The sequence below is a fragment of the Mustela nigripes genome, chromosome 16 (assembly GCF_022355385.1).
Source record: "Mustela nigripes isolate SB6536 chromosome 16, MUSNIG.SB6536, whole genome shotgun sequence".
NCBI classification, from domain to species: Eukaryota; Metazoa; Chordata; class Mammalia; order Carnivora; family Mustelidae; genus Mustela; species Mustela nigripes.
This window is the reverse complement of record NC_081572.1, coordinates 33,184,949-33,200,868: the sequence shown is the minus strand read 5'-3', so window position 1 is coordinate 33,200,868 and position 15,920 is coordinate 33,184,949. Positions and strand designations below refer to the sequence as shown.

Here is a 15,920-nt window from a genome sequence, read left to right as displayed (position 1 = left end):
CCAGATGAGAAGGGAGTATCTTATTATCCTAGGTATATCCTGATAATGAGTATACAAAAACAGCTCTGGCTATCTAGTTAATGAATAATGAATAATGAAACCCATGAAGCATTACACATAATCTTAAATTTGGGAAGACAAAGCTACAAATTGCCAAATAAAAGTAGTTCAAAAGTATAATCAGGAACACTATGTGTACCTCCTACTCCATTTCCTAATCATGGTAAATGATAATTATAAAAAAAATAGTAGGTGATTACAAGTAGGTTAACAAGGAAATTACTGGAGGACATAGAGGAACAAATTCAAAGCTAAGTGGCTTCCTTGGCTTTAAAAGAAACTTTAAAAGTTGTACCTAATTCCATCTATTGTCAAAGACGTTGCAGAAATATTGGTGGATATGACACATTTTCTAATTCCAGGTGGAGGTGGCAAAAATATTCTTCTCTGTTGATCTAAAATACATGTAAAGAGAAAATGTTAATTTACAACATGCATTTGTCAAACTCCACTTCTGAAAAACCAACTTCTTTTCGTTAAGTTGTGCTTCCTTCACCTCTTTAATTATCTTGAATTCAAAATAGCAAAACTCATCTTTGCCTCACCTTTTACTGCTAACATTTCTAGATCCATTAAATCAGAGATTATTGCTAAAATAAATCCTATAGAAGAATCCTTTATGTAGGTCACAGCTCCCTTTGAGAATATTTAAAAACTGTAGCCCTCTTCTCCATTTAAAGGCACATATGTATACACACACACATACACACCAAACAATTTCAGGGTATTCAGGTACTCACTGTAGCCCATCCATGAACTACAATTAAAGACCTCCACATACCTTAAAGATTGACCAGCTAAGTGGTTTTCACTTTTTGGGGTATCTTTCTGATGGCTACCTCTCTATGCAAGTAACATCACATTCATTTCCCCTAACGACAGATTCTGAAGAGTGAACCCCAGCAGCAATGCTTGTACTATACCTTGTTCCTCCAACCATAGTTTATGGCACCAAAGATAAACATCTCCCCCAAGCTGAGGCAATCTCCTGGAATTTGGAATAAGGTCCAAGAGATGCTGTATTTGATTAGGCTAGTCTCTTGAAAAGAAGAAAAATGAACTTGTGAACCACAGGGAAGTGGTTAAAGTACATGAAGGAAAGTCTAAAAATAATGAATTAGCCATGAAAGTTAAGACAATATTTCTGGGTTCCTGGCTCTTCCCAGGCCTTGAGGGGACTGGGTGTAAATTAAGTCGTAAGACAGATTTGGCCAGATTTGCTCTCCTGCCAGGTTAAGCACAAAATAAGGCAAGAGAGTTAAGAATGCTTGCAAGGAAATGCTTATGGTATGGGTGAAAGAAGGTAAGTGAAGGCTGATAAAGGACAGTGTCAATGCATTCTGAAAATTGTTAAATTACAAACGGCAGAGTATCTGGCAAAACAGGATTTGTAGTTAACTTTGACTAAGAATTATTTTTTAGATATTAGACTTAAGTAGCTCACTTCTTCCAGATGGTTCAAAGGAGTTTTATACTACTTTGTAGTTCAAATTATGCTTATACATTATTTATGATCTACTTGTTCTACTATAATGTAGCTCCATGAAACAAGGATTTTCTTTTATTCAAGACATATCCCCACTACCTAGAACAATATCTGGACCACAGAAAGTGTTCAACAGAGTTCAATGAATTGATAAATAAAAAATGCATTATATAAATAGTAAGCTAACATCCTTTCTACCACACTACCCTAAAAATCTACATAAATTAAAAATGTCCTTTCTGAACATGTTTACCTATAATCAAGTCTGTTTTTCAATCAAACCATTTCTAAAAGTACCTAATATTTTAAATGTTCAGTTCAAGAAAAATTTCAGTTTCTTTTACCATTTTGTTCACTATAATCAATTAGAAAGTCTTGAAACGGCTGTTTTGACAAGACTCAATGTTTATTTCATTTCCATTTCACCCACACCCTTTAATACCATATTCCCCGAGTACATATACAGGTTTATTTATTTTTTTTAGTAATTTCTAAACCCAATGTGAGGCTCAAACTCACAACCCTGAGATCAAGAGCTGCGTGCTCTCCTGACCGAGCCCACTAGGGGCTCCAACACGTACCAGTTTTTTGTTTGTTTATAAAGGTTTGAAAAAAAAGTTAATTATATCCTAAAGCACATTCTCTCTCTCCAGGAAGGAAAGAGGAAATGGAATACTTTCATTACAATGCAGTAAGGTCCCAGGCTGTTATTAATGGGGAGGGTGGGGGATTGGCAAAGAGGCAAAAAAGATGTCCAAAGTCTACCAAGAAATAAGGATATTGAGAGACCACTTAACACTAAAAATGAAGGAACAATCCTAGATCTACGTATATGACATATTGTATGTTAAGGCCAATGAAACTTCCTCATAGAATATCTTGTCCCAAAGTCCCCCCAAGAGATTCCAAAGCAGAACTATTTCTGAGAGAGAGGGAAAGAGAAATAGAATAATAATTTTTTCAGGCAATCAGACAGAAAAAGCAAATCACAAGGAAGGGGAAAAAAAACAAAACAAAACAGGCTGGCCTCTAACTTCTCCACAGCAACATTCAATGCCAGAAGCCAACTGGACAACATCTACCAAGTTCTAAGGAAAACAAAGTGTGACCCAAGAACATAAAACCCAGCCACAATACAGCTCAAGCATAAAGGCAAAAGCAAGACATTCTCAAACATAAAAGAGTAATAACAAAAGCAGCACTCATGGCCCTTCTATTTAAAAAAAAAAAAAAAAAGTTAACAAAACCCAGGCAATCGAAAATTAACCAAAAGTAACTTAAGAATGGAAAAAGCATGGTAAAAATATTGATAAACATCTAAACAATGTAAAAATAACTAACAAAAATCAGAATGGAAAGATACAGAAGAGTCAAAGTACTTAAGTCCTTATCTTTCAATCAGAGAATCAGTAGGTAAGATCTCCAATCACACATGGTCTAAAAAGAAGAGATTAACTTCAACTTCTTAAAATTTTTCATCTTTTTAGACTTGAAAGCAACCTTTTATATCATATTCTCATATGGTAAAGAAAGTTACTTGACATTTAACAATTCCTTCTAGGAAATTCACATAAAATTAAGTACTTTTTAAAAAAGCAACTAACAGCATAATCTCACTTTTATAAAGTATTTCTATCAATCAACCTATTTACTTCCATATCCTTCTATATGTACACACACACACAAAGACACACACACACACACACACACATCTGGTTATTTTTGAATGGAGGAACTTGAGGCGATTATTTTTACCTTTTTAACTTTGGACACTGCTTGAATTCTTTATAATGAAACTATATCACTTTTCCTTAATTGAATGATTTTCTTAAAGGAAAACTGGAGCAAAAATGCAGAGACACTAAGAGTATGTTAATTCTGCACAATGGAAAATGAATTGTGTTTGTACTTTTCTACACTTTAGAAATTTCTACAAAGGGCTAAAGAGAAAAACAGTAAGAACACATAAAACAAGATGTCATTTTTTTTGTTAGAAAAAGCTAAACAATAAAAATACATTTAAATACATTAAAAAAGCTTAGAATATACCTCAGAATATCAATAGTGATTATCACTTAACTATGTTGCTGAGCTCTAAGTTTAATTATGTTTCTTCCTTTTCTGTGGAGTATGTACTCCACAACTATGTATTCTTTACAATTATGTATGCTTTGTAAGCCAAAGGAAAAATTTTCGCATTTGGAGAGGGTACAGTAAAAGTTTTTATGTGAAGCTCACTAGCCTTATTCTCCCCTCATCTTTAATCTTAACGTTTAAGGAAATTATCACCAACAAAGCCAAATTCTAGGTACTTGCCAAAATGAGATGTCTTTGTTTTGCAGGAAGAAGAAAGAAAGAAAACTACTTTTGGATTAATGCAATCAACTAAATGTGCAGTTTTCCTCTTTTAAAATACACGCTACTCCAAGGTAAAGCTCCTTTCTTTTTCTTCATGTATTCTTATAACACATGTACTATTTTTTCACCCCCTACTGAATAACCAGTTACCAAACACAGGTTTCCCATGTGACCTCAGGAACATCACTTAGTCTCTATCTGTTCAATAAAGAAGTCTGATTATCTAAGTAAAATATTTATAGGTATATGTGCATTTTTCTAGAGAAAGAAACCATTGCTTTCATTATCTTTTATAAAGAATCTCAGACTCCACCCTCTAAAAAGGCTAAGAAGCACTGAATTCAGATAATTACTTTTAGTGCTAAAATAGTCAAATTCCAGGGCGCCTGGGTGGCTCAGTGGGTTAAGCCGCTGCCTTCGGCTCAGGTCATGACCTCAGGGTCCTGGGATGGAGCCCCGCATCGGGCCCTCTGCTCAGCAGGGAGCCTGCTTCCTCCTCTCTCTCTGCCTGCCTCTCTGCCTACTTGTGTTCTGTCAAATAAATAAAAATTTAAAAAATATTTAAAAAAAAAAATAAAATAAAATAGTCAAATTCCATGCAAATATTTGTTGCTTATGAAGTAACGGATATATTTCAGTAAAACTGAAGAATTGCAAAATCTTGAACAAAAGAGGAAATTCAGAAGCAAAACGGGTTTTTATTGTTGTTGTTGTTGTTTCATGGTTTTATTTATTTATTTATTTGAGAGAGAAAGAATGAGAGAGCATCAGAGGGGAGAGGTCAGAGGGAGAAGCAAACTCCCCGCTGAGCAGGGAGCCTGACACAGGACTCAATATTGGGGCCTCCAGGATCATGACCTAAGCCAAAGGCAGTTGCTTAACCAACTGAGCCACCCAGGTTTCCTAGAGCAAAATAGTTTGAGGGAAACAAGAATAAAGGTCTAGACACAGCCAGTGTTTTGCTACAAGACATAACAGAATGTCTAGCAGAAAGCGAAGAATCTGGAACTCAGTTTAACAAACATCTAATCAGGACTTCTCAACACATAATACTTAAGTAGTTCACAATTTCAGAAAGGAGATGAGGCAAAGATAACACGAGGTAGAATGTGTTAAGGGACACAAGAGGTGTAGCAAAGCACCATGAGGTTTAAATAAAGAGATCAAAGCCAGTTGTGAGGTGGGAAATCAGGTTTTCATTGAGGTGGTTGTACTTATGAAACAAAACAGCAGGATTTCAGCCAGTAAGAGGAGAGAATAAAAGGGAAAGGAGGAGTTCAAGTTAAGGAAATATCAAATGCTGTCACAAAAAAGATGGGGAAGGAAATGGAATAAAAAAAAACTGCCTACACTTTCAGCTTGAGAGAAACACCTCAAAAGATACGGGTTAGGAGTTCAGCCCAGGGAGTGGGATCATATAATCTTGGCATTATAGAAGGGATCTTCATATCTGACAGTTGAGAATTTTTTTTATGTCAATTAGGGAGACACCTTAAGATGTCCCTTTAAAATACTCGGCCACCCTCATGACTAGCCCAGAAATAAAAGCAAATACAACATATCCACCTTATAATCTCCACTTATTTACTAAACCTAGATCTGAGTCATTTTTGAGCCCTCTTCACAAAAGGCTACAAATAGGAAACCCTTCTTTCCTTTCCTCACTCCCAAGCTCAAGCTTTATGTTCCTAAGACATAATAATATTATAATAGTGTTTCTCCCCACCACCTGGAGTAGCAATAATAAAGAAAGTACGTGCTGTATTGTATTAGTGACACTTACCAAAAAAAAAAAAAGAAAAAAAGCCCAAGATCCCAGGAACCTGCTACTCCCAACTTCATCCATTAGTCAGTACCTCATCAGCTCCATTTGAATGCCTCTTTGCATTGCTAGAAACTGCTCCCATAAATATTATTATACTCATAATGGATCACCAACAGCTCACCCTTGGAACCAAAGGGAAACTAAAATAAACAAGCAAAACCCTCCTCAGTAATGCCTCTACTGACAGCCAGCTCTACATCTTTACCATTCTCACATATACGCCAACACAAAAAATCTCATACACTGGGAATTAAGGGTGAAAGCAGGCTGAGATCACACTGGAAGAATAATGAATGCCAAGTTATTAAGTTAGCATTTTAATTCAGCTGGTAACAGGGAATGGCTGAGATACCCAACAGGAAACTGACACAATCAGATCCGTGCTTTTGAAAGATGATGCTTACCACTGCAGGTAGGATGGTAAATTACATCAGGGAAAACAGGTTAGTTAGCAGGTTATGTTAACAACTCAGGAAAGCAAATTGAGGATCCCAACTCTAACAATGACATTGAAAAATGAAAAAGAATGAATGAATGATTTGGACAAGACAAAAGCAAACAAACAACAAACAAAACACACACAAAAAAAAACAAAAACAAAAAATAACTACCTGTAGGAGTTATCACTTATTTGGACTAAATGATCTAGGATGATATGACACACAGACTAGAAAGCCCTGTGAGGAGATCCATGAGTTCTAGAATGCAGGAGTGAGACTTAACTAGAGATAAGTCAACCTCTCCAAAACAGAGAATTCTAGGAAAACAGAAAGCTAAGGATAAAACCTTAAAAAATAGTCACATTAGAGAGGAAAAAAGTCTGGGAAAGGTGGGAGGGCAGCACACTTAGAGAAAGGGTGGTCAGGAGAACCAGGTAATTAAATATTACCCCAGATGACAGAATTTCAAGGAGGCATTATTATCACAAAATCAAAATACATACTAATGAAAAAAAAAAACTATGAGATATGAGAAAGAGGAGATCATTTGCAACCTTTAATAGTATAAAAACTGTTTTTCAGGCCATTAAACGACACAATAGCAGACTCAGCAGGTTATTTTCATTGTGAAAATAATAAAGGAAAGAATAAAATTACTTACATAGAAAAATACATTTATATTGTTAATGGTCAAAAACAAAACAACCGTAATGAGTTTTGAATTACCTCAGCAGTAAACAAAGTAACTTTTTTTTTTTTTTAAGATTTTTATTTATTGGGACGCCTGGGTGGCTCAGTTGGTTAAGCAGCTGCCTTTGGCTCAGGTCATGGTCCCAGCGTCCTGGGATCGAGTCCCGCATCGGGCTCCTTGCTCGGCCGGGAGCCTGCTTCTCCCTCTGCCTCTGCCTCTGCCTGCCATTCTGTCTGCCTGTGCTTACTCTCTCGCCCACTCTCTCTGATAAAGAAATAAAATCTTAAAATAAATAAATAAATTTAAAACAAAAAAAAATTTTTATTTATTTATTTGAGAAAGAGAGTGAGCATGAGAGGGGAGAAGGTCAGAGGGACAAGCAGACTCCCCATAAGCTGGGAGCCCGATGCGGGACTCGATCCCGGGACTCTGGGATCATGACCTGAGCCGAAGGCAGTCGCCCAACCAACTGAGCCACCCAGGCGCCCAACAAAGTAACTTTTAAGGGAGCCAACAGATCAAATCTCCAGAAAACAATGAGAACTTTAAATATCTAATAATGACCCTAAAAATTCCCTTAAAAATACAAAAACCTAAAAATAGATATCCATATGGAGGGCAAGGCCTAATATCATCACAAAAGAGATTTCTAAAATAGCACAAGGTCTATGGTTATTTACCAAAACACATATTCGTAAACTTTTTTTGTTAACACAAGATTAACAACCACCTACTCAACAAAAACAACAATAAAATATAAAAACATTCAAATGCTTTTTACACTACATTAAATGCTAACCACAATCAAACTCTAAATAAATCCCCTTTAATTTTACATATCAAATTCCGTAATAAGGTAATTTTACTAAACAAATTCTAAACCTAATTCAACATTATGAACAAACATTAGAATAAGTTTGCATTTGCTGTTTGAAAGTACAAAAGAATGGCATCATTCTTGTAAAGGAGACTGTGTGCTACTTCAAAAAATAATCCACTGTGTTGTCTCAGATGTACCTGGATATATACGATTTCTAGAAATTCTCTGGCAATACGAAATTAGGTTTGACTTATGGTACTACTATCAAGAAATTATAGTACTAATTTCAAAAAACTACCAACACTATCTCTGTTCTTCTGAGAGGACAGAGCCCACTCTTAAACAATATCAAGGTGTGTGTGGGCAAGTGTCCAAGGCTCCTAAAAAAGTGAATATGAAAAGATTTGGAGGAAAAAAAAAAATCACTTCTCTCAAGGAATGTTGGTTCCCTTAAAGTTTTACTTCATAATTTGGGTGTTAGTTATAAAAATTAGTTGTTTGTGGGGTGCCTGGGTGGCTCAGTGGGTTGGGCCTCTGTCTTTGGCTCAGGTCATGATCTCAGGGTCCTAGGATCGAGCCCCGCATGGGGCTCTCTGCTCAGCAGGGAGCCTGCTTCCTCCTCTCTCTGCCTGCCTCTCTGCCTACTTGTGATCTCTCTCTGTCAAACAAATAAATAAAATCTTTAAAAAAAATTAGTTGTTTCTAAAATTAATTGACCTCACACTTTAAATACACTACTCTGTACATATGAGATTATTCAATAATTTTTTAAAAATTAGTCAAATTTTCTATTCTAGTGAGGTCTTACCTGTTGTCATAGATCCATAACATGGCAATATTAACAAACCATCCAGAGTTGTATCTTGAACATCATAATCATAATCAACAGACTCTGCCATCTGAAAAAGTAACTCACAACTTTTTTCAATTTCAAACTGACCTGAAATGAGGGAGGGAAAATAACATCAGCAACAGCAAAATTAATTTAAGAATGAAAAAAGATAAGCCTTCTAGATTAAAATTATTTTTGCACAATAGCTACTTTAAATCTCATTTGATCTAAAGAAGGTAAACTCCTAAATTGAACCAAATCTCAACAACAGAATTAAAAATAAAACACCAGTTCCCAAGGAATTTAAACCTCTATGGAAATAAAAGTGTTTATAATCTTCAAGCTTATCATCTTGTTAACACAGTATTTGAGGAAGACCCAGTAAAGTTAATCATTAATATAGAAGAATCTAGTCCAAGAGATACGGCATTCAGGGGTAGTTCAAAATACTTAAGTAACCTGAAAAAGGCAGAGACTATGTCTCACTTCTGACATCAGTACAAGGCAGAGTAGGAGGTGAGCGATGAAATGACTCATTTCTGTTAGTAGGATGCTGCTAATTGAAGAATCACACTAGTTTAGGATTTAATTATTCTATTTTTTTACTTCCAAAAAAGGCCTATGAGACATGGTTTCAACACCTCATGTACTGCTATAACACAGTACCATGCCACCACTCAAAGAAGAAATGAACTTGTAGGATGTCTTTTTGAAATAATGAAATGAATCATTCAGATCCAGGACTGTTTAGTGTGGTAACAGCTCTATATAAGGTAGACTAATAAAAATATTAATACTCTACCATTTAATATCTCTTTACTAAAAAAGTGTGTTTTACATATATTTCCTCATGAGACTGGCAGTTTTTATGGCAGTATAGAATTATCTTATATATCTTATATAAGATAGAATATCTGAAACTTTTAGATAATCATACAAAAGTAAGGCAATATGAGTTAAAGCCCAGATTTCCCAACAAAAGTGACAGTCTATTGTGGTGCCACATTCTGCTCTTATATAAATAGTAAAATTCTTAAAACTGATATTGAATGCTCACCAGTCAGAAAAACCAAGATGTCTCCAGCCATTTCATTCAAATGGATATCCATGGTCACTTTCACAATCTAAAGCAAGAAACACAAGCATAACATGTTGATGGAAATACAGTCCCCCCACTCCCCTTATTCCACAGAAAAATTAAATTTGGTTCTCAAAAGTTATATGACGTATAAGGGCTGCCATTAAAATATAAGGGAACAAATGAATTACTAAACTACTCAATCAACTGGAACCTAAATACAAAAAGACATAAAAAGGATGCCAAGTAATACCGCTTGAATATATGCAGTATTTTCTCTGTCCCGTGGGCCAATCAAATTGCAGAATTTTTCTCTGACTGGATAAAGCCTTCCAGGTATATCAAATATTGGACAATTTCCAAAGAATGCAGAGAGCTTGGCTAATTCCATGGTTGCTGACATCACCACAACCTTCAAATGTTCCTTCCTATTAGGAGACTTCTCCTGAAATAACTTCTTCAATAAACCAAACAAGATGTCCTGGAAAAAAAATTAAATTTCTAATAAGTGACAAGTATACCTACCAACCAATTTATTTTAAATATTTTACTTTCCCAACTAAAGAATTCTTATTTCAACAGATTAAAATGTAAGTAAGACCAGGAAATTCTCTACAGGGTAAAAGCTACCCCAAATAAGTAAACTAGTAACAACCAGCATACAAAAATACTCACTGTAGTTAGAGTTCTCTCATGGGCTTCATCTAAAATGATGACACTGAACTTGGTAAGATTTGGATCTCCCAGAATATGTTTCAGTAAACATCCATCAGTCATATATTTGATTGCGGTTTCCTAATGTTCAAACAGCAGAGTGAATCAACTTATATATATATAGTGTTACAGAAATTGACCCCTGCTTCGCAGACTAAATTCCCCCCCAAAATGTGCAGACATTAAGTGATTCACCTAATCTGACTAAATAAAAAAGTACACAAATTAGTCTAATAACAAGGATGATAAATTATAAAACTTGAGATCTATACAGAGATAGGGAACTAAGGTGGATGTTCCAGGATAAAGCAATAGAACAGGATAATGAGATATAAAGTAGTCTGGATAAAGTGTAAGATAATGCGGAGCATTCCCATGAGCAAGTTGTGAGAAACAATGAAATGGGATCCATCTCCCTGTCTCAGTCACTGTTTTAGAGGACTCAGCAGAAAAGGCAGAGGAAATAGTTAGGTGCACAATTTCCTATCGCTCTCTTCTTCCCTATTTGCTTATTTTAAAAGTTGTGTCTGTCAGGGATGCCTGGGTGGCTTAGTTAGCTAAAAGTCTGCGAGGTCATGGGATCAAAGCCCACATGGGGCTCCTTGCTCAGTAGGGAGCCTGCTTCTCCTTCTGCCGGCTGTTCCCCCTGTTTGTGAGCTCTCTCTTCCCCTGACAAATAAATAATAAATAAAATCTTAAAAAAAAATTGTGTCTATTGCCTCACATTAGAACAAGGTGAGAATAAGGTCCAAAAGCTAAAAGTTAGTAACAGTACACACAGAAAACAAAGGAAGAAAAAAGAAAAACTCCCCAGCAGTAACCACTAGGAATGCAAACATAGTATTTTGGGGAGTAACTATGTGCTATAATTGATGGCCATTCCTATTAGGAACAATATTTAATTAGGGATTGTTCTGTATTTGGAATAGGATTAAAAAATCCGGAAGGAATATAAATTATAACCATTAACTATTAAAAAGAAAACAATTCTAAACTTTTTGGTGCCCTGAATACAGAAGATACTCAATAAATATTTGCTTACTGACTTTGCTGAGTTGTCTATTTTCAACTGACTTCAGGAATACAAATATGTAATATGGATGAACCTTGAAAACATCATGCTAAATGAACCAATCCAGACACATAGGATCAAATATTGTACAATTCAACTTATTTGAGGTACTTAGGAAAGGCAAATTTGTTTGGTTGGTTTTTTTAAAAAGATTTTATTTATTGATTTGACAGAGGGAGACAGAGCGAGAGAGGGAACACAAGCAGGGGGAATGGGAGAGGGAGAAGCAGGCTTCCTTCCCAGCATAGAGCCCAATGTGGGGCTCTATCCCAGGACCTGAGCAAAAGGCAGACACTTAATGACTGAGTCGCCCAGGCACACAGAAAAGGCAAATTTGTAAAGTCAGAAAATAGAACAGAAGTTACTGCAGGCTGGAGGGAGGAGGGAATGGGGGAGTTAATGTTTAGTAGATATAGTTTCTGTTTGAGATGATACAACATTCTGAAAATACAGTGTTGATGAATATACAACACTCTAACTGTATTTCATGCCAATGAAATGTAACACCTAAAAATGGTTGAAATGGTCAATTTTACGGTATATATATTTTAGCATAATGAAAGATTGTTTTAAATATTACAAATATAAGTTACAGGTCCAGGAGTCTTACAGCTAAAAAACACAAAAGAATCCTTAATAACTATCACTTATAAACTAATTGAGAAGGGAGAAAGTAGTAACTATTAAACACTTCCAAGCTAAATCATTTCACAATGAAAAACAAAAATTAATCCTAATCTGGGGCTTTGTTTCTTTAAAATATAAATGCAAATTTGAAGTTAAAATCTATCATAACTTTCTCCAATCTTTCTATGAGTTTACAGGACTTGAACAGCAATAAAACTTTTGTACCTTAGAGCTGCAATCATCAAAACGAACTTGGTACCCTACTTTGGATCCCAAAGTGCATTTCATTTCTTCAGCAACCCTCTGAGCAACTGATATAGCAGCTACTTTTCGTGGTTGAGTCACACCAATCATACCATGTTGTGAAAACCCTACCAAAACCAGAGGAAAAAAAAACACAAAATTATTAACAATTGCTTCCAATTGGAGCCAAATTCTTTCAGACCAATCAACAAAAACTATTCCAAGTGTTTGCAAAAGAAAACTCTCCAAATTAACAACATGACCATGGAAATTTAAGTGGTAATAAAAAACAAGAATACGTATTTTCCACTCAAAATATACATGTTTTAATTAGGTTTTCCTCCCAATTTCAGTATAAAGAGTTACTTGAAAGAGTAAGTCAAAATGTTTAATTCCTAGAAATCCATAAAATTTCATAGACTTCCTAAGGATTTACTTTCCCCCCCAAAGTTTAAATATACCACCTTTCACAGATCCATTTTTTACCACTTTAGTCTCTGTAAGATGTGTCTTACAGTTGATGGTATTTTTTTCCTTTATCAATAGTATATAAAATAGTGGTATGTCTTAATAAATGGCACATTAGATCTGATGCATGAGACTGAGTATCAGCTAAGAAATTTTTATTTTTTAAATAAATAACATTCAGTATAATTTTGCTCTATACCAACCTTATGATACCATAAGAAGGAAAAGACACTTTAGGGATACATACAGAAGACACCATAAGAAGGAAAAGACACTTTAGGGATACATACAGAAGGAAAAGACACTTTAGGGATAATCTGTTAGCTGACTTGGGTTATGGAGTCAGGGAATAAATATTTACCTGATAATACTTGGGAAAAGAACCAAGAAATACTAATGTCAGCAAGAGGTATCACCATATTCCTGTAAATTATGTCAAAACCCAATGGTTAACAGTCTACTGCAAGTCAACCTCATTCTATAGCAAAGAATATCTACCTATAATTAAGATTATGGTAATTAAAAATGGAAAAATTGTTATCTGAGTCAACTCTTGAACATGAAATAAGACCATAAAAAAGCAGGGAAGATGTAGAAGGGATGTACCAAGAGAAGAAATGGGACTGTAGAACAAATGGTGGATATCTGTGCAATACAGAAGTCCTATTAGCTTTTAAGAGGATCTATTTTTAAATACTCCCAATATTATCCCAGAATAAAATTACCTGCTTCATACAGATATTTGGGGAGTTGAGTTGTTTTACCACTTCCTGTATTTCCAGTAACAATAAGGAACGAATTGTCCCTCACAGCTTGAATAAGCTTTTTTCTTTGTTTTTGAATAGGAAAAGTTGGAGTAGTTCCTCCTTCCTGTGATGTGCATCCTTTCTCTTCTGTAATAACAGAGAAACAATTTTGCAATTAAAAGGACTGTCAAGCTATCTCTGACTCAATTTCCCAACACTGAACAGAAAAAGACAATAGAATTTTAGGACTGGAAGAGATCAGTCCATTACTTCTCAGATAAATCATCTATGTCCAATTTGTATGTGAAGGTTCACAAGCCCAGAACAACTTTTTGGTAAAATCTAACAACATGAGCATTTGCTAATGCGATTCAGAGTACTTGAGGAAGTAAGCCTAGCACAAGGCAATGTATATGCAAGCATACCTGCAGAGAAGCACAAAACCCAATTTTATTAAACAATAGACCAAAAGCTAGAACACAGCAGGAAACTCTCAGCTGAATTAAAAAAAAAAAAAAAAAAAAAAAAAAAAAGCCACCTGTGTTTGCTTCTGATTCATGGTTCAAGTTAGGTCCCCGTTCAGAGTGACTGATATCCCAGAAGGCCAAGTGGTGGGTAACCATGGAAACTGGCTCCTGGAAACTGGCTCCCTTCATAACGTACCCAAAGGCAGGCTGGCGGCCCGACGAGTGGCGGGGGGGCGGGGGGGGTGGATGGATAGAGAACAAAGGCTTTATGAGCCTCCTTAAGAAAAGAACGCGTCTAGGCGTTGGGGTTCACTTTTGTCCCCCAGCAAGGTCTTCACCCAACTTGGATCTGGGACCGCCCCCCTCTATACCAAAGTGCTCATTGGACACAAAGTTCGCCTCCGGCTTGGAAGGCGAGGAGAACGCTGCGGTCTCCTCTTCACTTTTCTCTGCACGCCAAAGGCGGACTTTTATCCCCCCAAAACCCCCATGCCGAAACTCCCGCTGGCCTCCGCAGCGTCCCGCGGACCGCACCTCTATCAGCGATGGAAACAGCCGGAGGCCGCTCTTCCTGAAGGTCTATTGACCGCTCACCCTCCTCCTGCCGCCTTGGCGCCCTGCCCGCGACGGCGGGAAACCGGGACATAGACCTGGCCGGGAGCGGAGGTGAGCACGTCCACCGATCAGGGGAGATGGGAGGGGAAAGGCGAAGACGCGCCCTGATGACGTCTAGGTGTTTACTTCCGCGCGTGCGACTTGGAACAAGGGGAGGGGGAACTGTTAGGTGACGTGGCGCGCGGCCGCCGGAAAGCTTTCATCACCGGCGCGGCTCTGCAAGGCCACCAGCCGAGGGCCCAGCCCCGAGGGTTTCCTACCTTCACAGGTATGCGCTGCGCCTAGGACGTTGACGCCATGCCCAAGGTCCAGAAGGATCCCTTCCTACTTACCTTGTGCGCGGAAGAGTCAGGTCACACTCCTCGTCTCAGCTCTGGTCACCGTAACCCCGTTCTGCCCTCACACACCTAACGTGATGTGACCCTTCGCCAGGAGCTGGAACTTTCCTGGAGTGCATCGTTCCACAAAACATTCTCACCTTGCTCATTCTGAAATGACCTGTTCATTTCAGAGCTACTGAGTTGCAGAGCTGAACTTCTAGTTATGTAGTGCCCAAAGCTTACTTCCCACAGCTCTTCATTTCCTCCATAGGGCCCTGCATTTCAATTTATTTTATTCCCCTTTGCCCCAGCTAGAGCAGGGACTTTAGAAAACCACGGTGCACTCAGCCCTGCAATGTGACTCTGAATGGGCCATCAATACTTGTTGAATTTTCTGGACGGTGAGTGAATTATTGATCTTCAGAGGAATCAAGCTCACTTGATGGATATGGATTTCTTGGAAACCACTGCAGCAGAAAAGTTAAATATGCAACAGTCAGAGGTGGGGCGGCTTTTTCAGAAAAGGTACTTTGAGGGGACAGATCTTATTGTAGAACCTTCCAATCTTGTATATAATGTCAACTGTAACAAAATCAATGCTAGAAGATTGTTTCTTGGTCTTTTCAACCAACCGTGCTATTAGAATTAACCAACACTTAGTGCCAAAGGAGACAACTCAAAGTTGTCCCTTCACCATTAATTAAAGTCCAGCATGCTCCTATCCAACCCCACTTAAAAGATGTCATTGGACTCCCAAGATTTTTCTGGGCTCATTAAAAATGTACCAACTGGGGGCACCTGGGTGGCTCAGTGGATTGGGCCTCTGCCTTCTGCTCTGGTCATCATCTCAAGGTCCTGGGATCGAGCCCCTCATTGGGCTCTCTGCTCAGCGGAGAGCCTGCTTCCCCCTCTCTCTGGGCCTGTCTCTCTGCCTATTTGTGATTTCTGTCAAGTAATAAATGAGTGAAATCTTAAAAAAAAAAAAAAAAAGAAAGAAAAAAGGTATCAGTGCGCCTGGGTGGCTCAATGGATTGGGCCTCTGCCTTCAGCTCTGGTCA

General features: G+C 37.3%; 1 protein-coding gene across 2 annotated transcripts in view; it reads right to left on the bottom strand.

The window, feature by feature from the left end:
• Positions 1-15,199, bottom strand: part of DHX40 (DEAH-box helicase 40) — a 45,586-nt gene extending 30,387 nt beyond the window's left edge. The window contains exons 1-9 of one of the 2 annotated variants that reach the window (XM_059378407.1): positions 14,462-14,551; positions 13,999-14,134; positions 13,440-13,607; positions 12,229-12,374; positions 10,266-10,385; positions 9,844-10,071; positions 9,570-9,636; positions 8,489-8,620; positions 356-455 (exon numbers count right to left, since the gene is read on the bottom strand). In XM_059378407.1, coding sequence (XP_059234390.1) covers positions 356-455; positions 8,489-8,620; positions 9,570-9,636; positions 9,844-10,071; positions 10,266-10,385; positions 12,229-12,374; positions 13,440-13,607; positions 13,999-14,116 — 1,079 coding nt within the window. In that variant the 5' untranslated portion in view covers positions 14,117-14,134; positions 14,462-14,551. Of the gene's footprint in view, positions 1-355; positions 456-8,488; positions 8,621-9,569; positions 9,637-9,843; positions 10,072-10,265; positions 10,386-12,228; positions 12,375-13,439; positions 13,608-13,998; positions 14,135-14,461 lie in introns of both variants that reach the window. The other variant, XM_059378408.1, reaches the window with a different exon arrangement.
• Positions 15,200-15,920: the final 721 nt, after the last annotated feature.